General features: G+C 41.6%; 1 protein-coding gene across 5 annotated transcripts in view; it reads left to right on the top strand.

Moving 5' to 3' along the window:
• Window positions 1-26,936, top strand: part of mycbp2 (MYC binding protein 2) — a 74,699-nt gene that overhangs the window by 29,945 nt on the left and 17,818 nt on the right. For 2 of the 5 annotated variants that reach the window (XM_034109677.2, XM_034109674.2), the window contains exons 19-55: window positions 1,406-1,525; window positions 1,684-1,765; window positions 2,385-2,502; window positions 3,368-3,726; window positions 3,942-4,114; window positions 4,496-4,621; window positions 5,074-5,201; window positions 5,401-5,492; window positions 5,591-5,725; window positions 5,836-5,919; window positions 6,017-6,113; window positions 6,249-6,441; window positions 6,712-6,986; window positions 8,502-8,723; window positions 8,912-9,103; window positions 11,300-11,506; window positions 11,592-11,729; window positions 12,032-12,210; window positions 12,299-12,441; window positions 12,561-12,661; window positions 12,744-12,962; window positions 13,065-13,287; window positions 13,624-13,742; window positions 16,321-16,408; window positions 16,664-16,713; window positions 16,830-17,002; window positions 18,653-18,797; window positions 19,558-19,764; window positions 20,147-20,202; window positions 20,278-20,393; window positions 20,551-20,648; window positions 21,253-21,369; window positions 22,006-22,146; window positions 23,386-23,463; window positions 24,775-24,999; window positions 25,966-26,098; window positions 26,185-26,310. In XM_034109677.2, coding sequence (XP_033965568.1) covers window positions 1,406-1,525; window positions 1,684-1,765; window positions 2,385-2,502; window positions 3,368-3,726; window positions 3,942-4,114; window positions 4,496-4,621; window positions 5,074-5,201; window positions 5,401-5,492; window positions 5,591-5,725; window positions 5,836-5,919; window positions 6,017-6,113; window positions 6,249-6,441; window positions 6,712-6,986; window positions 8,502-8,723; window positions 8,912-9,103; window positions 11,300-11,506; window positions 11,592-11,729; window positions 12,032-12,210; window positions 12,299-12,441; window positions 12,561-12,661; window positions 12,744-12,962; window positions 13,065-13,287; window positions 13,624-13,742; window positions 16,321-16,408; window positions 16,664-16,713; window positions 16,830-17,002; window positions 18,653-18,797; window positions 19,558-19,764; window positions 20,147-20,202; window positions 20,278-20,393; window positions 20,551-20,648; window positions 21,253-21,369; window positions 22,006-22,146; window positions 23,386-23,463; window positions 24,775-24,999; window positions 25,966-26,098; window positions 26,185-26,310 — 5,478 coding nt within the window. The remainder of the gene's footprint in view (window positions 1-1,405; window positions 1,526-1,683; window positions 1,766-2,384; window positions 2,503-3,367; window positions 3,727-3,941; window positions 4,115-4,495; window positions 4,622-5,073; window positions 5,202-5,400; window positions 5,493-5,590; window positions 5,726-5,835; window positions 5,920-6,016; window positions 6,114-6,248; window positions 6,442-6,711; window positions 6,987-8,501; window positions 8,724-8,911; window positions 9,104-11,299; window positions 11,507-11,591; window positions 11,730-12,031; window positions 12,211-12,298; window positions 12,442-12,560; window positions 12,662-12,743; window positions 12,963-13,064; window positions 13,288-13,623; window positions 13,743-16,320; window positions 16,409-16,663; window positions 16,714-16,829; window positions 17,003-18,652; window positions 18,798-19,557; window positions 19,765-20,146; window positions 20,203-20,277; window positions 20,394-20,550; window positions 20,649-21,252; window positions 21,370-22,005; window positions 22,147-23,385; window positions 23,464-24,774; window positions 25,000-25,965; window positions 26,099-26,184; window positions 26,311-26,936) is intronic. The other 3 variants (XM_034109684.2, XM_034109683.2, XM_034109682.2) reach the window with 2 other exon arrangements.

Below are 26,936 nucleotides of genomic sequence, written 5' to 3'. Positions count from 1 at the left end.
TAGTGCACTTGGGCAGGTCTTCATCTTCCGTCAAAGCTGCTGCTGCTTTTGAAGCAAATAGATGGCACAGGTTGAAGTGGATCTGCTGGTGGATTATTATTAGGCAAGGCTTCATTTTCAGTGTCTAGAATTGTGCCCTCTTTACTGTAAATTAAACTCTGTTAACTTTCACCATTTGAAAACCCTCCACAAAGAAACTCATTGTTAACGATAAGTGGCTTGTTTAATTGTCCCACTGTCATACATGGGAAGTTAAGACACCACAGAGTATTCTATTTTAGAGCAGTATCCTTTTTTTAAGGACTGTTTAGATATGGAGGATGTTTTAATTTGCAGAATGACTTATGTTTTTGCAGAACCATTCATTGTGGTTGATGCACAATTGTAAGGATAGTTTGTTTGGTGTGACTCCCCTGAGCATCCTTCATGGTCTTATGAGGAATATTTACTCAAAAATCAACCCACCAACAATACCAGTGTTTTAGTGTGGGACCTCCAAATTACTCATATTGTACTTTAGACAAGTAATAAAATAATATACCCCCTTTTCAAATATGGTTTCATCCTAGTACCCCTTGGCTATTTCAAAACATTATTGTTCCAAAAAAAAAAAAGACATCACTGAACATGATCGCGTTTGTTGCATCAGTTTACATCTCGTTTCTTCTTTTACTTATCATAGTGTAATTCCTTCAGGAATTAAGCATGACTGATATTTGAAGGAATATCTCACAAACCTCTGCAGCTTCAAAGCACCCCCATTTGGGAAACACTGCTTTCGATGAAGAGCACCTCTGTCCTTTTGGTTTTACTCACATTGACAGCTGTCACCATGAGCTAAACTTTCAACCCCACTTTAGAAATGTTTGAGCCACGAAGCAGTCAATGTTTACGTTACATTAACTTTGAAGTTGTATCAAAACCTAAGGCTGTTGTCTCATCTGGCTGGCTTGAGATACAAAGGTAAACCACATTGAGCTGAAGCATGGTCCAAAAAGGTATTGACTGTCATTGTATTGACTGTAGTGCATGGGCCTCCCCCCCCCCCCCCCCCTCTCACACAGCTGTGACCTCTTACACAGGGCTCAGGGTAAACCAGATTCCCTCTTTCTCATTGATCACAGACAGATTTTGGAAATCAAACTCTTTGCTAAACAAACACTAGATCCATATGTATGGGACTGGTTGCCAAAAGCCTTTCTGTTAAGAGGTTCTGTTCCCTCCTTTCTTTTTCAGTATGCTTCTCCCTTTCTCCCCCATTTTCTTTTGAAGCCCCTTCTCCCTCCGGCTCTGTTTTCCAGGACTCTGCAGAGACCTCCACCTCTGTGGTCTGAAGTTGCTACTTAACCTCACTCTCTCCCTGTTCTCTACTTAAATGTGCTGACTTGGTGTGTTTGCCTTGTAGATGGTAGCAGTGAGCGTGGAGAGAAAGATGCTAGCAAAATCACCACCTACCCACCGGGGGCCGTGAGATTTGACTGTGAGCTGCGAGCTGTGCAGGTCAGCTGCGGGTTTCACCACTCGGGTAAGAGAATATAACTCAAAGCTGCATCTGGTGAGGCTCCAGGGTAGATTTGACTGCATATTATTTTAGAAAATGTATTCCAACACCTCTAACAATAATGTCTGACCTTGCAGTAAAGATAATAGGTAGGTAACAGTCATGGTTATGTTGCTTTTCAGTGGTGCTGATGGAGAATGGAGACGTCTACACATTTGGTTACGGCCAACATGGACAGCTTGGACATGGAGACGTAAACTCAAGGTATTGCTTCTGTTGCCTTGACATCTTTTAAATGTAATGACAAAAACAAATTGAAAGCTTGCACACTGCAGGATCCCAATGTTCACTTAATAATTGCACCCAAGTGACGTTTCGAGTAAAACTGCTCTTCATTAAAATCAAGTCAAGGAAAAGTAATTAAGGAAAGACATAGGACCGTAATGTTTTTTAGTAGTCTATTTATTAGTTCTTTGTCTCCTCACATTCAGCTCTCTCCTTCCCAGTTGCATGTGCAAGTACACTCCTCGTTTTAATGTGATAGCCAACTATTTGACCTGTATATAAAAACAAGTCACAGGAAAATAAATACAGTATTTATGTCATTCACACCTCAAGTAATGTTAACAGAATTGATTCATAGGTCTAAATGTGTGTGTCTGTCACATTGGTGATATGTTTCATTTTTGAATGATATGTTTTTAATATTTTTACAGTCATTTTATTACAATTATATTTTTAAGATATGCCATGTGTATTCATCAATATACCAAAGTAGAATCCTTTTGTGTGAAAACCTCCTTGGAAATAAACTTGATTCTGATGCCAAGTGTTAAAGACTTGTGTACTCACACAACCTAATGTTGATGTTTCTACCTGCTAGGGGTTCTCCAACTCTGGTGCAGGCCCTTCCAGGACCCAGTGTTCAGGTGACAGCGGGCAGCAACCACACAGCCGTTCTTCTCACTGATGGGCAGGTCTTTACATTCGGGAGCTTCTCGGTAAGTAAAACATTTGTACTGTTACAATGTGTATACAACTGCTTGTTTCGAGAATTAACTAACTACTTTGTTTATTACACACAATATATTTCGCTTTTGATACAGTTGATAACAAATTGCCCTAGACCAGGGGTGCCCAACCGGTCGATCGACCGGTCGATTATTCATTATAATTATTATACAACATGGTATAAGAATGCAAACATTAAGATCTGTTCTGTTTAAATTGATTATAATCTATTATCAATTCATGTTAAGAAACTAGTGTTGCTTGCATCCTATTTTTTAAAGGCATTTATTTTTATTTTATGCTATACTAAAATGCAACAAAACAAGGGTTTGATTCTGTTAATTTTGTCTTTTTTATTGCACTTTGGCAGCAGATTCTTGTGTAGCTTCAGATCTGAGTTGTCTTAGTAAGCCTAATTTATACTTTTGTAGCAACACTATTTTTATATAATGGCAAAGAAAAAGGGTTCAGTGTCTTTTCTTTTTTTCCTGTGTCATATGTGGCAGCACTGTTCAATGTGTCTTGAAAACATTACCCACTGTAGTGTGACGTGTGAATAAACTCCAACTCTGTATCAACAACACTGTTGTGTAACTTCAGTTAAATACTTGGGTGTAGATTAGAAAGAGGTAAGATAAAGGATCTGCAGTATTTTATGAAGTATTAATCGTACCAAGGTCAGTTTTATACAAGTAGAAGTGTGTATTTACCTGGTAGTAGGCTGTCAGTAATGGCTACGTCTCTCTACTTGGACTGGTAGATCTCGGAAGACTGGCAACTTTAAAAGTAGCTCTTGTTTCAAAAAAGGTTGGGCACCCCTGCCCTAGACAATGACAATTTATCATTGTTTTTCAGAAAGGACAGCTGGGCCGGCCCATCCTGGACATGCCCTACTGGAATGCCAAGCCGTCACCCATGCCCAACATCGGTGCCAAATATGGACGAAAGGCTACTTGGATCGGTGCCAGCGGGGACCAGACGTTCCTGCGGATCGATGAGGCTCTTATCAACTCCCATGTCCTAGCAACTTCAGAGATCTTTGCCAGCAAACACATTATTGGCCTTGTGCCCTCCTCTGTATCTGAGCCGCCTCCATTTAAATGCTTGCTTATCAACAAACTGGATGGAAGCTGCAGGACCTTCAATGACTCTGAGCAAGAGGACCTCCAGGGATTTGGCCTTTGTCTGGACCCTGTGTATGATGTCATATGGAGGTCAGTCAATATCAACTATACACAGCAATACAATGTAAACAATTTAGTTTAGTTTATGTTTACATGTATGTACCACTTTGTGTACTATTCATTCCAAGTCTCAAGATTTAGAGAAGATGCCCTACAGATTATCCTTTTTTTTTTTTTAATGTGTCTCTTTTTAAATGTGTTTTTCTAACCCTTTTTGCACTCTGTGGCCCTGTGTGTTTCTTTAGGTTCCTGCCAGCTGCAAAAGAGATGCTGTGCTACAATGCAGTGATCGCTGATGCCAGGATGCCCTCTGCTACAGATCTACAGGCTCGCTGTAGCATCCTCAGCCCCGAGCTTGCGTTGCCCTCAGGATCTCATGCCACTACTACTCGCTCTCACGGGGCCCTACACATCCTTGGTAAACCTCTGCACTAACCATCCAGCAAAGTGTCTTTGGTCGCATGAATCTTTTATGAATTTCTTATGGTAGTAGGAATGTGAAGATGAATGCTCCAAGAGTGATAATCAACAATGCGGACATCTTCTTTTTTAAAAGCTGATTTCACTAACTCCACCCTGATTGAACTGATATTCCCATAAATCCCATATTTTTAATGAAAATGATCATTCATTAACTGAGTGATGGGATTTTAGCGCTATTTTAACTGTGTACATTTTTTTATTTGAGGGACAGATTGGCCAAAATATGATAAAGTGCAGGAATTCCTAGATTATACATTTTTGTTTATGTATGTAATATTTCAATACTAAGATTAAGGATACTGGGTTGTCTACTTAGGTTGCCTGGATACACTGGCAGCCATGCAAGAGCTGAAGATGGGTGTAGCCAGTGCAGAGGAAGAAACCCAGGCAGTGATGAAGGTCTACTCTAAGGAGGACTACAGTGTGGTGAACCGCTTCGAGAGTAAGTGGGATCTTTGAACAGGATTTGTTGTAAATTATGTATGATACAACACAGGGACACGGAAAGGGGGGGTGCTGAGGGGGCTGCAGCACCCCCACCTGCGAGGCTCCACTAGCACCCGCACCCCCACGCACCCCCAAACGTGGCGCACCTATAGTGTAAGCGTGCTACAGTTACGCCGCTGCAACAAGGCTCCACTAGCACCCCCGCACCCCCAACTCTGACTGACTTCCCGTGTGCCTGATACAACATACTGAAAGATATATATATATAATAATATCTTTTTAGCTTGATTATTTATTTATTTTTAGTCTATCCAGCTCTTCTACCTCTAACCTTTAAAGTCACAACATCAATATTCAAGTCAGATCAGAGTGAAAGTACTTAAAAGTGGATAAACCCACTTCCTTGTACGTTGCAATGCCTTATCGATCCCATGTGTGATGTTGTAGGTCACGGTGGTGGCTGGGGCTACTCGGCTCACTCTGTGGAGGCCATCCGCTTCTGTGCTGATGCGGACATCCTGCTGGGGGGCCTGGGTCTTTTCGGGGGACGAGGGGAGTACACTGCCAAGATCAAGGTGAGCTGCTTAGAGACTTTTTTTCTTTTTTTTATAAACAAAGACACATGTGATTTGTTTTAGGCATTTTGTCAATGTCATTACTGACTTTTTCTGTCTCGACTGTCCGATACTCACTACAAATACGATACTCACTATTGCTATTGGCATTTCAATTACAATCTTTACAATACATTACCCCACTCCTTTTGTTGTGCAGCTTTTTGAGCTTGGACCTGACGGAGGTGACCACGAGACGGACGGAGATCTACTGGCTGAGACTGACGTGCTAGCTTATGACTGTGCTGCCAGGTAAAGTGAATGGATTCGTTGTGTTTCCCTTCTGTTCTCACGCATCTTTCCTGTAAAGAAAATGATGTGGAATTAATGTTAATGTGGGTTATCTGTAGAGAGAAATACGCCATGATGTTTGATGAGCCGGTGCTGCTGCAGCTGGGCTGGTGGTATGTGGCGTGGGCCCGAGTCTCTGGACCCAGCAGTGACTGTGGCTCCCATGGACAGGCAACCATTACAACAGATGATGGGTAAACAAACATTTCACATTCTCCATAGGCATCATTTGGTTCTATAATGTCTCAATCTGAAAATTGGTCACACAGATTTTCATTTTGAATGTTTTGTTTTTCCCTTTTAGTGTGGTCTTTCAGTTCAAAAGCTCTAAGAAGTCAAACAATGGTACAGATGTTAACGCAGGTCAAATACCACAGCTACTTTACAGGCAAGTAAAGTCCTTGAATTGATTGTGATTCACGCATATTTTGTCTATAGGTTTGTAAGTAAATTATTTTGATTGTCTCTTTATGTTTGAACATCAGGCTTCCTTCAAATGATGGCAATGCAGCTAAAGGAAAACAGCAGACCAGTGAACCGGTCCATATCCTTAAACGCTCATTCGCTCGAACCGTCTCAGTGGTGAGTACTGTCTTTATGTCTTATAGTGTTCCCCCAAATGTTTCCTCATGCTTTAAGGGCTACTTTTGACTCTTTCAAGTAGGGCTTTGTAAGGTTTACAAGACTTTGTGTAACTGTCTAACTCTGTCTCTGTAGGAGTGTTTTGAGTCTCTGCTGAGTGTCCTTCACTGGAGCTGGACCACCCTGGTTTTGGGTGTGGAGGAGCTGCGAGGGCTGAAAGGCTTCCAGTACACAGCCACCCTGCTGGACCTGGAGAGACTGCGCTTTGTTGGCACATGCTGCCTCCGCCTGCTCAGGGTCTACATCTGTGAGATATTTCCCATTGCTGGTAGGAGCACAGCTCACAATTAGTATTTGGCAATACAATTCTTGTGAAAACCACAACAATGTGTTTTCTGTTTGAGAAACAATATCCATCCTTAATCATTTAAGAATGGAGTCACTGTGCCAATATGTTATGTCTGATCGTTAAATCCTGAACAGACTACAATGTGTTTATATTTCAAAAAGTACATTTCAATAGATCCCTTCATTCAGTGTGTGGCTTCTGATAAGATCAAGTAATGTTTTCCTTTTCTGTGTGTTCTTTGATTTCCAGCCAGCACCAAAGCTGTGGTGGAGGAGTCGAGCAAGCTGGCAGAGTGCGTGGGAAAGACGCGCAGCCTGCTGAAGAAGATCCTCTCAGAAGGCATGGACAACTGCCTGACTAAGCTGGACAACGACCCCGAGGGATACCTGTCTCAGCCTCTGACCCTGCTGGAAGCTGTGCTGCAGGAGTGCCACAACACGTTCACTGCCTGCTTCCACTCTTTCTACCCGACCCCGGCTCTGCAGTGGGCCTGCCTCTGTGACCTGCTCAACTGTCTCGACCAGGTCAATAACGTTACACCATGTCACTGTAGCCTAGAAAGAGCTTTAAAGTAGGACTGAAACTGGTTAATAATTCTTAGAAGCTGTTGTTTTTCTGATTCATCTGCGGTATATTACATTACATTACATTGCATTTAGCTGACGCTTTTATCCAAAGCGACTTACAATAAGTGCGTTCGACCAACAAAATACATCAGGTTTCATAGAGCATAAACATTTTAAGTGCTACTCAACTGGCTTTAGATAAGCCAGTCCTTTATTAGTATATAAGTGCTCTGTTAGCAGTTCTATCGCTCGAGGTGGAGTCGAACGAGATGAGTTTTCAGTCTGCGCCGGAAGGTGTGTAAGCTTTCTGCCGTCCTGATGTCAATGGGGAGCTCATTCCACCATTTTGGAGCCAGGATAGCAAACCCACGTGTTTTTGCTGATGGGAACTTGGGTCCCCTTCGCAGCGAGGGTGCAGCGAGCTGTTTTGTTGATGCAGAGCGTAGAGCACGTGCTGGGGTGTACGGTTTAACCATGTCCTGGATGTAGGAAGGGCCAGATCCATTCGCAGCATGGTACGCAAGTACCAGTGTCTTGAAGTGGATTCTAGCAGTTACCGGAAGCCAGTGAAGGGAGCGGAGGAGCGGCGTGGTGTGGGAGAATGTTGGAAGGTTGAAGACCAGACGAGCCGCTGCATTCTGGATGAGCTGCAGAGGTCGGATGGCACATGCAGGTAGACCAGCCAGGAGGGAGTTGCAGTAGTCTAGGCGTGAGATGACGAGAGCCTGGACCAGAACCTGCGTCGCTTTCTGGGTCAGCTGGGGACGTATCCTCCTGATGTTGTAAAGCGTGTATCTGCAGCAACGGGTTGTAGCAGCGATGTTTGCAGTGAAGGACAGGTTGTTATCTACGATAACACCCAGATTCCTTGCAGTCTGGGTCGGGGAAACAACAGAGGTGCCGATGTTGATAGTCAGGTCAAGAGTGGGACAATCTTTTCCCGGAAGGAAAAGCAGTTCAGTCTTGTCAAGGTTGAGCTTGAGGTGATGAGCAGACATCCACTGAGAGATGTCAGCTAGACAAGCAGAGATGCGTGCGACGACCTAGGTCTCTGAGTATATTATATGGCGATTCCCAAACGTCTTCCTTAACTCCATGGTAACGGCTTCAAATTGCTTCTGTTGTTCAAGCAGCAGTCCTATATCAAAAGATATTTAATTTCCAATTATTCCAAAAACAGAAAAGCAAGAACAATGTATTTCCTGATTCCTGAAATGAACACATATCTAGATAGTTGCTCATACATTTTTCGTCACTCAATTTGCCACCAATTCATTAAACTATACAAATAAAGGCCTTAATATAAAGTCAAAATGGATAGATATATTGAGGTCATATCAAGACAACTCATTAAAAGTTTAAAACCACAGCTTCATTCTGATATTCTCTCAGGTTGTTAAATAAACATTGTTGAATTTGTTTAAAGCGGTTATAAAATCAGAGATTAATTCTTGTCCTCCCTGTTTTTTTTAGGACATTGCTGAGGCCAACTTTCGCACATCCAGCAGCCGTCTGTTGGCAGCTGTAATGTCTGCTCTGTGCCACACTTCAGTGAAGCTGACATCCATCCTGCCCATCGCGTATGACGGGGAAGTGCTGCTGCGTTCGCTGGTCAAACAAGTCAGTACAGAGAACGACTCTGCCCTCGCTCACCGCTTCCCCCTGCTGGTCGCCCACATGGAGAAACTAAGCCATGTGAGTGTTAGCACATGATATACTTACTGTTCATCAGGTATCTCCACTTCAAAATGGTGGACATGGGTACTTATGTGTGTTTCTAGAGATGGAGAACATTATGGTATTTGATCATTACGACATAATATGCTTGTTGTAATACTTCAGTTACCTAACTATTAAGACAGTATTACTTGTCTTCCTCTCAGACGGAGGAGAACCTGATGGGCATGACCAGTTTCCGGGAGGTGTTGGAGAAGATGCTGGTGATTGTGGTGCTGCCTGTGAGGAAGAGTTTGAGGAAGGAGGTGGAGCTGTTTTCACCGCATCTTGTCTCCAACACCTGTGGTCTGCTGGCCTCCATCGTCTCTGAGCTCACCGCCTCGGCCCTGGGCTCCGAGGTAACTTCACATGACGCATTACATTTTTTATTTTATGATGATCCCTTATTTAGATTAAGTGATTATAGAGTTATACAATATTGCTGTGACTACTAGGCCAACAACAAGACATGACTACACAATCTGTCAAAGCTCGGGGTCTTTTATTACTCACCAGATGTCATGAGGGAGCAGGTGCAAAGGACCCTCATCCAGGAACAAGAGATTAAACGGGGTTTTATAGGATTCTGGCTGTTTTGTTTTCAGAAAAGACTGACCTTTCCTCTGTTTCACCGTTCAACCTGCAGCATCAACAACATTGTTAATCACTTGTTAATCATCATGTTCTTTATCACAGTGCAGCTTTTCTAAGTTACAGATGAGATCTTGATTACATGTCATTCCTTGCTTTTTCCCTTTTTATTCTTCCTCATTCTATAACCTTACTTGAAGCTACAGTGTATATAGTTACCAAATCAACTTTCCATATCTTTTTCTTGGAACAAGATGATGTTTCTACTGTGGCCAAAAATTAGTAACAGAAAAGAGGTTTGATTTATTGTTTTAACGGTGTGCTGAGTCATTAAAGGTGGGGTAGGTAATTCACTTCAGAAAAAGTTGTTGTTATATTCCATGGAAGGCTCTTAACATCCCGATAGCAGTGAATATATTGAAGGTCCCATGTCATGCTTTTCTGGTTATTACCTGTCCCCTTGTGTGTTATGAAGGTTGTTATTCATGTAAACGGTCTGCAGAGTTAAAAACCCTCAAAGCACACCCTGTAGCGAGTAGAAAAGACCTGTCTGTGCTGCCCCAGAACACCTTGTTGGATATTTCTCTTTTTCCATTTGTTTCTTGTCCAAAATGGACCAATCCGCGGATTTCCTCACACACCAAGACCTTTAGCGTAAATGTTCAACTAACAGGGAGTCCCATTGACTTGCATAAAGCTCCGTGGTTGGTAATAGACGAGTTGGGATCGCGGCGAAATGCTCTCCGCAGACCCATTCTCACAGCGTTTATAAACCTTTTTCTTACTCAATATTAAGGCAAGGCAAGTTTATTTATATAGCACCTTTCAACACAAGGCAATTCAAAGTGCTTTACAAAAACAAAAAAAAGAAAGACATTAAGAAAATGGCATTTAAAATCATTAAGCCACACTTATTGTTTTTACTTTGGCTGTGAGTGTTTGTGTGTGCTCAGGATGAGTTTCGCGCTGTTCCGCTGTATCGCCGACCCGGAAACCACACCAGTAAACCAGATTATTGAGCAGCGTGCCTCGCAACGTCCCGACCAACAATGGAATTATGATCAGTGGAAATGGCCATGACATGGGACCTTTTTAAATGCTGTGGAAGCCGTGGCGCTGTAAAAAGCACGACCAATCATCTGAGCCGGCCCGGCTAAAGTAACTGGATGGCCTACCTGCCTGTCAGCCTTCCATCTCGTGCACAAACTTATCTCGTGCCCTCATTGGTCATGTGCACGTTTGTGTGTGTTGGAGGAGGGGCTCTGTAAGGAAGTTTGAAGAAAGGGGCAGATTTGTTACGGCTGCGTACTTTCAAATTCTAGCGCACTCGAGCTGGTTTCTCCATTCTTACCTACCCTACCTTTAAGTGGGTAGGTCAGATGTCTGTCTCTTTATTTAATTATTATCACAGATATTACTGTCTGCTTCAGGCTGGACATTAGCACTATCATTGCCATGGTTACTGTCACTCAAAGGCAGTCCTCGTCACCACTGTTTCTAACCCAGTCTGTTGTCAAGGAAACAACTCCTCCTCCCCTGAGCATCTGGGAAGGGTCCCTCTGCCGTTGTGTCTGGCTCTCTGTTGTCAGCAGAGTGTTATAAATAGATTATTACTGAACAGATGTGTTTGATTTCAGGTGTTTATTTTAGATAGTGTATCTTTTAGAGACTACCCATTTCGTCTCTGTTCCATTTTTCTCCCTAAATAAAGGATTTTTTTGCAATGCCGTATTACAAACTCAAATGGAACAGATGTCCTTGACATCAGTGTACCTGGGGTAATGCACGCTTTGAGTCGGGGATGGTCTTCATGCAGAGGACATAGAACATTCCTTTTTATTAAGAATTTAATATTTGCATTAAAAGCTTGGAATTCCTCTTCAAATGTATTAATCAGCCTCATGTGGTAATGTAGTTAGTTTTATACGTTTGACTACATATCTTCTTGTATCCTTTCTTTTAAGGTTGATGGACTAAACTCGCTGCACTCCGTAAAGGCTTCCCCGAACCGTTTCACCAAAACAAGTCAGGGCCGGAGTTGGAACACGGGCAATGGCTCTCCGGATGCCATCTGTATGACGGTGGACAAGCCAGGCGTTGTGCTGGTGGGCGTTTGCGTCTACGGAGGAGGGGGCATCCATGAGTATGAATTAGAGGTGCTGGCTGATGATGTAAGTGATATTATATTTTATAATATTTTATTCATTGTACAAGATTTCTTGGTATTCTTACAACTTTTGTCCCTTCATCCTTTAGGCGCAGACAGAGCACCCGGGCGACTCAGCACATACTCACAGGTGGACGTCCCTGGAGCTGGTGAAGGGCACATACAGCACTGATGATTCTCCCAGTGATATTGCTGAGATCCGCCTGGACAAGGCCGTGCCACTCAAGGTACAGAGTCTCAAGAAAATAAGAAAGCATATGATTTGCTGTTGGGATACAAATGTTAAGATATCATATGCTGTAACCATAATATCGTGCCACATTCTATGAAGCCCATGAGTGAGTTTTGGTAAATATCCTTCATTCAGTTGTTCCTCCGTAAATAAATTGTTCTTATAATTTTACAGTGCTAGATTATTTTACAAGCAGATTATAATGAATTAGTCATTGGCATCATATAAAGTGTTACCCTTTTTACCCTTTTTCGTTAAAATGCATATAATCTCACTGATTAATTTCTGCTGTTGCAGGAGGGGGTGAAGTACGCTGTCCGATTGCGGAACTACGGCAGCCGGACGGCTAACGGCGATGGAGGCATGACCACGGTGCAGTGCTCTGATGGTGTCTCCTTCACCTTCAGTACCTGCAGCTTGAGTAGCAATGGCACCAACCAGACCAGAGGGCAGATCCCACAGATCCTCTACTACAGGTAAACACAAAGCCCGCATTTTATAACATCTCATATCTGATGAATTTGAGGTTCTTTGGTCTGACCTGAGTTTTCCTCCCTGTTAAAGGAGCGAGTATGATGGGGATCTTCAGTCTCAGCTGCTGAGCAAAGCCAATGAGGAGGACAAGAACTGTAGCAGAGCTCTGTCTGTGGTCAGTGCCGTGGTCAGAGCTGCAAAGGATCTGCTAAACAGAGCTTTTGCTGTTGATGGTGAGCATCACAAACTTGCACCTGTATTACAAAAGCACTGGTGTAGCGCCACTCGTATTTCATTTAGATTTGATCTGTTCAGCCTCTCATTTGTTTTATCTGTCCTCTGTTATCTCCAGTGGATGACATTCCTGAGCTGCTAAGTTCGTCCAGCCTGTTCTCCATGCTGCTGCCTCTTATCCTGGCCTACATCGGCCCTGTAGCTGCGTCTGTACCGAAGGTAAAAGGTCAAGTCAGGGAACCAAAAGTAAATGGTCTTCTGATGTGGCATTGTGGTAAAATGCCTGCTCTTCCTCATCCAGGCTGCTGTTGAGGTGTTTGGCCTCGTTCAGGAGCTGCTACCCGCCGTCTCAGCCCTCAACCAGAAGTACGCCCCACCCACCTTCAACCCCAACCAGTCAACAGACAGCACGACTGGCAACCAGCCCGAGCAGGGCCTTTCAGCCTGTACCACCTCAAACCACTACGCAGTTATCGAGAGTGATCACCCTTATAAACAATCTGGTGTCACCCAATACAGGGTAAGGTATCATTTATTATGCTAAAATCATAGCAAGGACATCTGAAAAACACACAAATAATTGAAGTGTAATCTAATCTTACCCTGTCTCACCGTGCCTCAGGTATCATTTCCAGACTGTGTGCGCTGGACCACCATTGAGTTTGATCAACAGTGTGGCACTGCGCAGCCAGAGGACGTCATTCGCCTGCTCATTCCCAGCCGAACCCTCCACCTGTCCAGTCTGGGGGGCAAACCGTTGATCCATGACACCATCAACACCTGGACTGAGCTCAAGAAGTTCTCAGGATCCACGGGATGGCCTACAACTGTCCTAGTGCTGCCAGGTAGGAGAGCGTGAGAAAGGAACAGTTATTGATACATATGAAGAATACAACTGCGCAAACCGCTGCTAAGGCCTGAAGTCAGCCTTTGGGATGATGTGGTGCTTACTTTAATTTTGGAAACTGAGGGCAGAAATAACTCTAAAGAGGTGCTAAACGTTTATTCTTACAACCTAGTAATTGTTCTTTTTTGTTCACATATGTGCTTTCATCTGCGTAGTGGTGCTGAGCCACCTGCTACAACAGGCAGGCAGCCATTAGTCAAAAGTGATTATGTTTATTACTCCGACCACCTGTCTCTGTTTTAATATTCCATATTTCCGTTCTCTCTACTTTCAGGAAATGAAGTTTTGTTCTCACTGGAAACAGCGTCGGACTACGTGAAAGACGAGAAAGCTTCCTTTTATGGCTTCAAGTGCGTGGCTGTGGGATACGAATTCAATCCTGGTCCTGATGAGGTACTGACTTGTCTCTTCCTGTTTTCTGTATAAAAGGCAGGGTTCGTACGGGTGCTTGAAATCCTTGAAAATGCTTGAAATTTGACGTGGTGTTTTCAAGGTTGGGAAAGTGCTTGAATTTTGGGAATGGTGCTTGAAATTGAGATAAAGTGCTTGAAAATGTAAATGCTTTACTTTTACAAAAAATTGCTGTCTGACTGAATAGTTCACTTTTTAGATTAAAAGAAAAGAATTTCTGCAAAACACTCTGATGAGAGTGATAGATGACTGTGTGCCAGGAGGTTGCAGTTTCAACGAGCGTTGGCTAGCAGAAGACAAATACAAGCCATGGCTAAGACGAGGGTCAAGCCCACGAGTAGCCTCCTGCAAAGTTTGCAAAAATAACGATGCAAGAGTCTGCGCTGACGAGCCACATGAAAGGTACGCCGTAGTAGAGCATTTTAGATTAGGCTAACGTTGCATGTTACGTTTGTTTAAGATAACGTTAGCGAGCTGAATAGCGAACTCCATGAGGGATAATAATAATTGCAGGGGACAATCATTTCAGAGGAGCGTACCTATGGTATGTGCGTTACAGTCGCCATCGTGTGGTGTTCAGAGGATGAAGCTCTCACGGCATTTCGTGTTATAGTCACGAAATATAATCTATTGATTCGACACAGAGCGATTTTGAAAGCAATGTATTTCTACTGGTAGTATGTTTCGTGCCTAAACCAAATGTGACTTGCTCTATCGAAATCAGTCACATTGACCCGAAGACACATTTTCGTTTGTATTACTGGTCTGGGGGAAGCTCGCGAGTGTGTTTGTGTGTGCGTTTGTGTACCGGGGAAACACTCACAAGAAACACCGGCTGTTGTTATGCTTGCTGTGACGTTACATTAGTCCGTTCTCTGCTTGTAATTATGCCGAAGCTTCAAAGTTGTATTTATCATCTGAATTTGCCGAAACAAGTTTAATATTCTGAAAGCCAAGACTTTGTTTATTTGAAAACATGAAAACAAACTGTCTTTTATATAAAATTGAAGTATTATACAATTTAAACTACATTTTGCTTTAATCCCATGTAATTGTAGAATGAACACAGTCTTCCTTTGAAGATGTATAAGTCAGGAGTCTTGAGTAGTCAACATTACCTAAAATCATTGTACATATTATTTTCCACTTGTTACCATTGTGAGTCTATTTGTATGCAGCTCTGCGTGATTTTGTGGCTACAATTCAGGCTAATACACTACCAGAGGTGGATAAGTACTCAGATGTTGTACTTGAGTAAAAGTAGAAGTACTCAGATATTGTTTGAGTAAAAGTAGAAGTACTCAGATCTTGTAGTGAAATTATAAGTACTCGGATATTGTACTTAGTAAAAGTAGAAGTACTCAGATCGTGTACTTGAGTAAAAGTAGAAGTACTCAGGTCTTGTACTTGAGTAAAAGTAGAAGTACTCAGGTCTTGTACTTGAGTAAAAGTAGAAGTACTCAGATCTTGTACTTGTGTAAAAGTAGAAGTACTCAGATTTTGTACTTGAGTAAAAGTAGAAGTACTCAGATCTTGTACTTGAGTAAAAGTAGAAGTACTCAGATCTTGTACTTAGTAAAAGTAGAAGTACCAGAGTGTAGGAATACTCTGTTACAGTAAAAGTCCTGCATTCAAAATGTTCAAGTGAAAATAGAAAAGTATTCTCATCTAAATATAGTGAAAGACAGTAAAAGTAGTCGTTGTGCAGATTGGTCCATTTCAGAATAATATATATGATATGTTTTATAATGATTGATCATGAAAGTGTTCTCAGAGCAGGCGAAGGTGCAGCTAGTCTGAAGTACTTTGTAGACTGCAGGGTAGCTGGTGGATTTACTCCGGGTGGAACTAAAGTCTGATTCAACACTTGATTAGATTTCACATCATTCATCTGTGAAGTAACTAAAGGGATTAAATACATGTAGTGGAGGAAAGTACACCATGTACCTCTGAACTGTAGTGGAGTAGAAGTACACCATGTACCTCTGAACTGTTGTGCAGTAGAAGTACACCATGTACCTCTGAACTGTAGAGGAGTAGAAGTACACCATGTACCTCTGACTTGCGTTCACTACCAACAATTAATCAATAATGTATTGAAAAGTTATTTGGCTGATTGTTGTATATTGGCTCAGCCAGGTTATATGGGAGGCCTAGTCTATGTACAGATCACTAATTTTGAAATATTAAACTTAGTTTTCTTTTCTTTAATTTTTCATCCTCGTGTAGAATGCTATCACGAAACACACATTTGGTTGTTTATAGCATAAAGAACATCTGATTTAATGTGAGGTAGGGAAATAATCATTTGAGTATGTGTATATAAATATGTAATTTACAACAGCTGTAAGATGCTTGAAAAGCTGGAAAATGCACCTTGAAAAGTGCTTGAATTTGACTTTTGAAAAGGTGTAAGAACCCTGAAAAGGGTGTTTGTTTTTGAGAATTAAGAGTTCTCAAGTCTGCATTTTGTATGTAATCTCCATAATGCATTGGTCTGGGCAGGGAAAATGTTGAATATTACCAAACCATCCTGACCTTAACATCATTGACCTCTCAGGGAATCATCCAGCTGGAGAAAGAGTTGGCCTTCCTGGGCAGTGTGTGTGCTGCAGCGCTGATGAAGAAAGACCTGGCCCTCCCTATAGGTATGTGAACAGGGGATGAGGGGATTTGGGGATCCATCTTGGGGATGTTGTGTTTTTTAATTCTGGGGATCCAGGTTCTAAGTCTTATCTCAAATGTTGGTGCTCTTCACCCTCTTGTGGCCACATTAAGTATTACAAAAACACAACATAACTCCATCAGGAGACAACAATGTTGATCAGATTTAGAAAAAAGCATCACTAGATTGTTTTCCTCTGACCTAACTTTAAATCTGTAATTATGATTTGTACTTCAAGGCAATGAATTGGAGGAGGATCTGGAGATTCTTGAGGAAGCCTCTCTTCAGGTGTGTCATCTTTTAATTTCAGAGGTCATCTTTTGGACTTATTGTGGTTTTAAAATAAATATTTGATTGTTATGCACTCTACCATCCTTGATTCTTATTTCCTTGACCTCACCCAGGTGTGCAAGTCCCATGCAGGGATCCTGGGAAAGGGTCTGGCCTTGTCTCACTCTCCCACCATCTTGGAGGCTCTGGAGGGAAATCTGCCCCTGCACCTCCAAACCAATGAGCACTCTTTCCTGGAGGACTTCATCACATGTGTAGAGACCTCAAGTGGAGGACGTCTGGCAAGGTACATGATAGTGGAGCTAAGCCTGTCACGATAAGCAATTAATTGACTTATCATACGATAAATAAAAATGAACTCGATAACTTTTCTGACCTCGATAAATTGCCGTTTACATGCGTGTTTGTTTACATAAGGATGTGACCAGCATTTTAGCCAGGTGTGCTGTGTCTGCCCTGTCAGGCGCACCGTGAGGGGCGGGGCGCACATACAGCCAGGTCAGGGGACACTCCGCGTGCAGCAGTGTAGCAGCCAAATGAATAATATAGAGACAAGCAGGAGTCAACGTGTGACTTACTCGAGGGGTATTTGAAGTTAAATGGAATTGGTTGCAAAACCGAATTTCACATCTCCGGTGTGAGAATATTTTGGATTTAAGCCAAATCAACGAGGCGAACCTACAGACTTGGATGAGCCGGGCGGTGTGTCGCATTTGTTTTAAAAAGGTAGCAACAAAAGCTAGCAATACGACCAACCTTAAACTGCACCTGAAACACAACCTACCCATTCCGTTTTCCCAGCTGGAGCAACGGGGCAGCTGGAGAGCCCCCACCTTCCCGACCGTTTGCAATCAAAGATGCATTTGCCCGACAATGCAAACATGTTGGAGTTCCTTGCTAGAAATCTTTGATTGATACAGATTTGGATATGGCCTGTTGAGGTTTTTTTTGCTTGTGAGACAATGTGTGCTCATATTTATTTATTTATGTATTTGTATATATATGTGTGTATATATATATATATATATATATATATATATATAGATATACGATATATCTATAGTATAGATAGATATAGATAGTATATATATATATATATAGATATATATATATATAGTATATAGATATTATATATATATATATATATAGATATATATATATATATAATATATATATATATCTATATCTAGATACTATACTATAGATATCATACTATATATTATATTAGATATATATCTATAGATCGATATCTATATAGAGTATATATATAGAGAGAGAGGACGAGAGAGAGAGAGAGAGAGAGAGAGAGAGAGAGAGAGAGAGAGAGAGAGAGAGAGAGAGAGAGAGAGAGAGAGAGAGAGAGAGAGAGAGAGAGAGAGAGAGAGAGAGAGAGAGAGAGAGAGAGAGAGAGAGAGAGAGAGAGAGGAGAGAGAGAGAGAGCTCTGTTTTCCAGCCTGAGTCTATTTAATATATTGTTTTGGTTGTGTGTGATTTAATTAATTGTTTATAATTTAATTGATTTGTTAATTTATTATATATAATTTATATATTTGAATATTATTTCACATTTCATTTGCAATGTTGAATGATCAATAAAAAAGTTCTGTTTGAAAGGATGTACTTGAATTATTATTATTATATATTATCAATATGTCAGTGGTCTAAAATGGTCTTACAACGGTGCCGACAATATTATCGTTTATCGCAATAATTTCCGGGAAAATGTATCGTCCAACAAAATTAATTATCATGACAGGCCTAAGTGGAGCCTTCATAGCCCAATGAAGTGAATCAGTGGAGCAATGTATCTACTTCGCATTTTCATTCTGGTTGTACATTTATGTTAGCTTTCCCTCTGTGTTTAAGTTTTATTGACGAGTCCTTCATTACAGATTAGTAATCTACAACCCTGTCCCTATTTGTTTCCTACATCCAGATGGCTGCAGCCAGACTCTTACGCAGACCCACAGAAGACATCTCTGATCCTGAACAAAGACGACATACGCTGTGGATGGCCGACTACCGTGGTGGTACAGACCAAAGACCAGTATGGAGATGTGGTACATGTTCCTCACATGAAGGTCAGGATGATTACTTTGGCTTTTCTGCTTCCAAGATATATATATATATTTTGTATAGTTGGATACCAAATCCATGGGACCTTATTTTTCGGAAAAAGTATGTATTGAAGTCAATGGCGACAGAAAGATTATCTTTCGATCCCGTTTGAATTGTGCCACGAATTACACATATGATGTTTGTCAATTTAAAAGATAATTTTGAAAGTAAAAAAAATCAAAATGTGTCGTAAAACTGTGAAGTAACACTTTTTTGTGTGTGAAACCGCTCAATGAACTACATTTCCCGTCTCGCACCACACACCAAGACGACTGTCACGTTAGTACATTTCACTTCTTTCTTTCAGAATGAAGAAAAAAGTATTAAACGTGGAGAAAATCACTACAAGTCTGGGCATGTTGAGAGCTGTACTGTACATTCACAAAAGGGGAGTTAGTCGGTTCCGTAAGAGCCAGCATGCGGGACCGGGATTCTGGGATTTGTAGTCTTTCTAGTTGCGTGTTTTTCATAGTCTTATATTTCAACAGTTTTACGACAAACTGTGACTTTTTTGACATGGAAATGATTTTTTAAGATTGACAAACATCATATGTGTAATTCATGGCACAATTCAAACAGGATCGAAAGATAATCTTTCTCTCCCATTGACTTCAATACATAATTTTTCCGAAATAAGGTCCCATGGGTCGGAAGTAGATTGGCGGGACTTCGCCTCTCTATAGCAAATCTCTGACTTCTGTTTCTTATAATTCACATTTCCAGGTGGAGGTAAAGGCTGTCCCTGTGTCACAGAAGAAGTCAATGCACCCTGAGAATGTGAAGAGGCTGCAGCGGCTCCCTGGAAGCTCCTCTCCTTCGTCCTCTGGCCCTGACCTTACCTTCGGAGGTTTGCCGATGCCCAAGCTGGAAGCCACGTACGAGCCCATGATTGTGAAAGAGGCTCGATACATTGCTATTACCATGATGAAGGTCAGCCCTATGTTCATGAATCATTACTCACTTGTATCCTCACTTGTTTACATTTGGAGGACTGCAGAAGCTCCATAAGGGGGAGCTGCTGGGCAATTGTCAGATTAGTTGCATACATGCTGACCTGTGGACATGCACATAGTAACAGTCATTGAGGAAGCAATACACAATTCAACATTTTTAAGCAATAAATAAATCTGGCTGAATGAATCTTATAGATACATAATTCAAAGATGACTGATTTTACAATTATAGACCTATTTATAAGTAGAGTTTTGATTAAGGGACTGTCTTTCCTATTCTATAAAAAATAAGAACTACATCTATGTGGTACCAATGTTGTTTTGTTTACTTTAATACTTGTGCTCTTTGTCTTTTGTAGGCATATGAAAACTACTCATTTGAAGAGCTGCGCTTCGCTTCCCCCACCCCAAAGAGGTAAGTGCGGTAATGCAGAGACAAAATGCTTTTTCCAGTAAGATACAATCTACTTATTGATCATTCCCCACACAGACCCAGTGAGAACATGCTGATTCGTGCAAACACTGACGGAACCTACAGCGCCAACTGGACCCCCGGAGCAGTCGGCCTCTACACGATCCATGTCACCATCGACGGCATTGAAATAGGTATGTCAATGAAATGTAGAAGGGCTCGAAGGGCTCAGTCATGACTATCCCAAAACAGCAAGAAGTGACTTTACATAATGCAGCCTTTTTTAAGCCCTTTTCGAATGCACAAAGAATCGCTATCTTTTTACTATGATCTGTAAATCTGTCCTCGTAGACGCTGGTATGGAGGTAGAGGTCAAAGACCCTCCCAAAGGCATGATACCACCTGGAACTCAGATGGTCAAACCAAAGGCTGAACCTCAGCCAAACAAGGTGAGCTTTGTCTTTTGATTAACCAACCATGTGGATGAACATGCACATGAACACACCTGTAAATGCATGCATGCTTGCAATCACCCATCAAATACAAACAAACGGAAGCAGATATTTGTTATCAAAACCTGGCAGAATAAAGCAGGGCTGGACCTCCTTTGCATTCATCAGATCATTTCAAAAAATTATAAAAATAACTCGAGTGCGAGGTTTCTTTACTTTGTTGAATATGCAAAAACGCATTTGCTTGCTTATATTTTAAGCATATTATTATAATAAGGAAACAAGCTTCATTATGAGCCTTTAAACAACACTGTATATACATTCTGAATGTGTGTTCAGTGGCTTTCCATGGACCAGTATGAATGTTAACGGGAGGATTAAAACGAAGCTTTTCAAACTGGTGCTGCTGAAAATAGAGCTCCTAGAATACTGCTGTTTGAATGAGTGTACTTGAAGCAGGCTCCGGGGGCGTAGAAGCATGCAATCTCTCTCTTGTCCTGCTGCCTCTTCTTTCTCCTCCTGCTGCACTTCTTGTCTTTTTTTTCTTTTTATTCTTTGCTCCTGCCGCTCACAGTCTCCATCTCCCCTCTGCTTCTCTCAGGTCCGCAAATTTGTGTCCAAGGACAGCGCAGGCCTGCGTGTGCGTAGTCACCCCTCCCTGCAGAGTGAACAGATAGGCATAGTGCATGTCAATGGCACCATCACTTTCATTGACGAGGTAATTGACTCTAGACCAGGCAGAATATAAGTAATTTCATATACTACCTGAAGCACTTCCACTTTTATTCTATTTCCTTGTAGCTTCTTCTTTAAATCAGTTAGGATACTATTATTAGTGTTTTGTTATTCACATTCTTTTTGTCTGGAATGCTACTTCTAGGGAGTTTTGAGTCCTGCTTGGTGGCTTCTGTGTATTATGTGTTATTACCTCTCTAAATAATGATAACTTCTTTCTTTCAAAGCGTATAAATGTGTTGCTCTTAACTTTAACTTGCTTCATACTCTTGCAAGGCATTTGACGCTATACGAAGTTGTGCAACATAAATCCAAAGGATGTGATGCATATAACTCCAAAATAAAATTACAGCACTTTACTGCAGACATAGTTAATTATATGTTTCAGTCTTGCACAACATCTGCACTCCCGCCCTTTGGTAGCAGCACTAGTGACATTTCTTAAATGTCTTAAATGCACTTGCATTTTCTGTCATCTAATGTGATTTAAGACTTTTCTGCCACCTCTGAAGTGTTGAGTGTGTCAGTGTTGTACGAGTGTGTGTGTGAGGGCACTGTCTATCCTGTTTCCATAGTAACAGGACGGCATGGCTCTTCTCTGCTGCTTGTTTTCCCGTAGATCCATAACGATGATGGTGTGTGGCTCAGGCTCAATGACGAAACAGTAAAGAAGTATGTTCCCAGCATGAACGGGTACACTGAAGCCTGGTGCCTGTCCTTTAACCAGCACCTGGGCCGGAGCCTACTGGTCCCAGCCGACGTAAGTAGAAGAAGGCCTGCCGAGCACTCAGTCCCACTTTAATGATGACAGAGGCTCTGTGCTGTTCATTTGGGGAGAAGCTCAGATTATCTTTATTGTTGAATTTCAAAGAATCCAGTGCTGTTGGCACCTACTCCCCAGATGTACTCGAAGCATGTGGCTTAGAGAACCTCATCAGAGTAACAAATAACCAAACAACTAATACTTTTTGGGTGTTCTCTTGCATGAAACATCTATATGAGCAATGCTGAGTATGACAATTTGACTAACGCACTGTACAAAGGAACAGCAGCTGGGAGCTTGCATGCAATACTCATAAAGCAGTTGACCATAGAGTAACGGCTTTGTCTTCAGGACACAGCACCTTTTAGTTTGTTTAGTGCATTGATGCGAACCCCAATGCAGAAATGGCAGACGAGGTCAAATGTATAACAAAAGCAATTTCATCCTGTGGTGAAGTTGGTTAGTCTGCACTGTTCAGTCCTCGTTCCCTCATTGCCCCTCACTCATAAGCACCCTCAAAGCACAGCATGTGAATACAAGGGTTTGTCTTACATTTTGCTCCATGGCACAAAAACGACCAACAATGCAACAGAATCAAAATAGAATGTGATAATTTGACACATGAATATACAGCGGAAGTATCTGAAATATGTTAATATCCAGGTGGTTTTCTGTCATGGAGCAATCACTGGTCACCAACAAGTTTAAATGGGAAATTGTACCTCTACTGCTCTGATTGGGATGCTTTAGGTGCTTAGAGGCTTCCATGTAAGGTCTCTGTCTGAACAGCATGACACACTACATCATCCAAGTGGGGAATTTTTTTGGAAGTTTCTTCTCTTATGTGTATTTCAAATGGTCATGGATTTGGAAATAACCACCGTATGGTGTTTGGAGTGAACTTTCAGTTTCATTTTCTGCCCCTTCAAATGGGTTTTACATATTTTTGTAATGCATTTGATCTTAAACTTATTGTTAAGTGTGCACGACCTGTATTTACAGACCTTTTGGCCCCTTTTTTGGGTGCTCCACAATTTCACTAACTGGCCCATCAGATTCTGTCCTCTCTTCTCCTTGTTGTCAAATAAGCTCTGATACTGAAATGCAGAGGAGCCATGCCAAAAAGTGTTCTCTCTTCCAAAAAAAAATACACAAGCGCCTTCCCCCCCCATACTGTTTTCTCTCCTGCCTCGAGTCGTCTACTGTTTCTTGACTGTCTCACGATCTGTTGCTCAGAATGTCTTTAACGCTAGCCAAGGAGTCAGGGATATCGGCTTTTTGTCATGGACTCCCTTAACTATTTTCCCGCCACAGGTGAGTTGTATGGAAAAGGGACACATAGCTTGACTGCCCCGTAGCTGATCATGTAACTGTCACTTTAGTCACCCCCTTGTGACTGTGTAGTCTTCCCAAAGTGTTGCAATAAGGCTTAAGAGGTCAATCCACAGTTGCATGGTTGTCTGTTTTGTTTTTATTTTGACGACACAGTATCAGTAATAGTATCCGTGGCTACTACTGTCCCATAGACCAAGTGCAGTGATCACATTGTTTAAGTAATTACTGCTTTAGCTTGTGTGTTGCATGGGGTTTAACATACTAATGTCCAGTCTGTTGCATGAGATCTTGTTTTGAAAGGCTTGTCATCGATAGTCCTGTATCCTTGTGTTTCATAGCATGCCTCCCCATAGACTGTTTGAAAATGAGTACTTATCTATTGGTTATTTAACTGCATCATTACAATTTTGAAGCTTTTAAAATGTATGTAGCATACATGCATTTTCAATATCTGGGTGATAATTGTATTTTTGGAATATCACTAACTGCTCTTTAGGATGAAAGTCCATATCGTTTTTCAGCCATCTATGTCATGACGTGACATCTTGTAATTGTAAAACAAGAGTATCTCGATTTAGCATGAATTAGCCTCTTAAAGGAGTTTAAAGGATTCTTTTAAAATGTTGGGAAATATGCTTATTTCCGATCTGCTGAGAGTTACATGATAAGATTGATACCATTGTCACGTCCGTACTGAAACTTTAAACATGCAGCTCGTTAGCTTAGCTTAGCATAAAGGTTGATACGGGGAGAACAGTTAGCCTCACTCTCGCCTGTAACAAAATCCACCAGCACTTATAAAGTAAACTAATTAGCACGATATTATATCTTGTTTGATTAATATATGAAAAAACTGAAGTGTTACAATTTCAGGTTGTGGTTTGGACTATATATTTTTTCTAGAAAGAGTAACAAGTAGATTTAAGATACTGTTCATAACATGTCTTTTTAATATGAGATCAAATTAATAATTTATAAAAGATGGCTGTTGACTATAGCTTGACTATAGCTTCATTTTTATTTGATTATGAGAGTGCTATCAATCTTCTCGACTGACTATCAGAAAGAAAGCCATGTTAAATGTCATTGCTTAAAGGCCGTGAAGTTACACATCCACTTAAATAGCTTGATCGGAGAAAATGAATAGGGTCTGAGATTTAACTTATAGATACAGCGTTGGTTCATATACGTCTACCAGTGGCTCTTCGCCATAATATCATAGGACTTAGCAGTCTGAACCTCCTCCTGTTCTTGTTCCTTGGCCCTAATCCATTCTCTCACCTCTTGCAGGAGGTCAGGGGCCAATCGGAGGAGAACGTAAAGGAGGTGAGCAGCTGCCCTTCCCACGAGGCCCCCTCTCGGGTGCAGAACAGGGCAGGGCAGGGCGGCGGCCCGGGGCTTTATAAGGTAGTGAAGACCGGCCCCTCTGGTCACAACATCAGAAGCTGCCCAAACCTTAGGGGTATCCCCATTGGAATGTTAGTTCTTGGCAACAAGGTCAAGGCCATAGGCGAGGTACGCACTCACCCCAAATAATGAAATGTGTTTTCTTTTGTGGCTAGTTGAATAAACCAGTCTGTTTGGATAACATAATGTAATATAGCTAATGTGAGTACATTTTGGCCTTCACTCTCATAAATCAGAGTTTCCTCTTTGTCCTAAACTGAAATGATTGTCAATGTAAAGAATGTAATCTCTCTTTCTAAGGGAAATACATCAGGTGCTTCTGGGTGTGTGTTGTGAATCTTTCCTCTCGTTGAGGGCTTATCAACTCCTGCGGCTGCAGCATTGTGTGCTTCCTGACTCACTAATTTCAGTTTGTCTATGAATCCATTGCAGTTTCAGGGTGTCATACTCCGCTGCACCGAGTCTTCTCAGTGGAAGTCTGATCACAAAATGCTGGAGCCTTTTCTGTGCCTTGTCTTTCTTGCACTTCTAACAATCCTTTCAATGACTTTGGTACTTTTAAATTGTCGTTTGCGTGGTGATGAGTCGGGGCCTCCTCTCCCTAATGGATATGACCTCTCATTGGCTGCTGTGGTGTGTCATGCTGTTCAATAGTTTCCTCTCTGAGCTGTACTGGAATGCCCTGTCTGAGATCTGAGAGGTGCAGACTGCACATACTAATACTTCCGTCTGTCTGTTTCTTTTTTCAAAATAATAATACTTCAGGGAATTGAGACAAAACAACCTCATGCATTTACCTTTCAATAAGCTACCCCTTTCTTAGAGTAAGTTTGTATTTTATTTTAGCTACATCAGTTTTGTCCTGCAGTGTCTGCTGATGCACAAAAATCTAATTCGTGTGATCTACTGCTGTGGGTTTTTGTACGTGTCAAGCAGATGAATTGAATGTTTGCATGTTAATGATCGACTGTAGAGTTTGTGTCATGTGTGCAAATGTACTGTGTGTGTGACATGGTGTTCAGTGTGTGTGTGTGTGTGTGTGAGTATGGATAAAGAGTGTTGTTTGTGTATCAGGTGGTCAACTCAGAGGGGACCTGGGTGCAGCTGGATAAGAACAGTGTAGTGGAGTTCTGTGAGAGCGATGAAGGCGAGGCCTGGTCATTGGCCAGAGACCGCGGTGGGAATCAGTACCTTCGCCACGAGGACGGTAAGGCGCACTCAATGGAGGGAAATGTTCGAACCTCAAAATGTGATAAATAATAAGATAACATAATTGAATCTGTTCCTTTTTAGAACAAGCAGTGCTTGAGCAAGGGGCCCAGACCCCTCCTCCCAGCCCTTTCTCTGTGCAGGCCTTCAACAGAGCCGCAGCTTCAAACGGAGCGCAGGGCTTTGACTACGGCATCTCCAACAACAAAGGTAAGGTCAACTTTTTATTTTTAAACAATCATTTTCTTTAACACATCCGTAATCTGCATCTCACTTTGCTTTCACATCCACTTTGCTTTATGCTGCACATTTAAATTGGGATATTTTGAGTCCGGAGGTTGTAGTCAAATACCTTTTTGTTTAGATGTTTTGTTATTACTAAAGTAAACCTCACCTCCGACTTCACTCTGCACCTTTTTTCTTCTTTATTCTGAGATACTCTATCTGACTTTTCCCCATGCTTTGATCTAAGAATTTTTTTACAAGTTGTTTCATGCACTAACCCATTTTAGTTGTATAATTCTAGATATTTTCACCATTTTACGTCACGCAATTATTTCACAATATCAAATCCTATCAAAAATCACTTATATCCACAATATCTGACGGCACATTTAATAGGTATGTGATCTTGTATGGGTCATTCTCCTTAAAATCTCCACCAATCCCTGATCTATCATCTCTTATTTCTGCATGCTTTTTATTGTGTTTCTTGCTGCTATTTTATGCCTTAAATATCTGCGATGTGGGGCATACATATGCCTGTGTCTTTTTGCATGGGCCAGTCGGTGTGCTTCTGTTCATTTTGACCTCTCTGGGCTCTGTTAAGTTAGACT

This window comes from Pseudochaenichthys georgianus, chromosome 21 (genome assembly GCF_902827115.2).
Source record: "Pseudochaenichthys georgianus chromosome 21, fPseGeo1.2, whole genome shotgun sequence".
Lineage (NCBI taxonomy): Eukaryota > Metazoa > Chordata > Actinopteri > Perciformes > Channichthyidae > Pseudochaenichthys > Pseudochaenichthys georgianus.
Note: the sequence above shows the minus strand (reverse complement) of the source record. Positions and strands in the feature narration are given on the sequence as shown.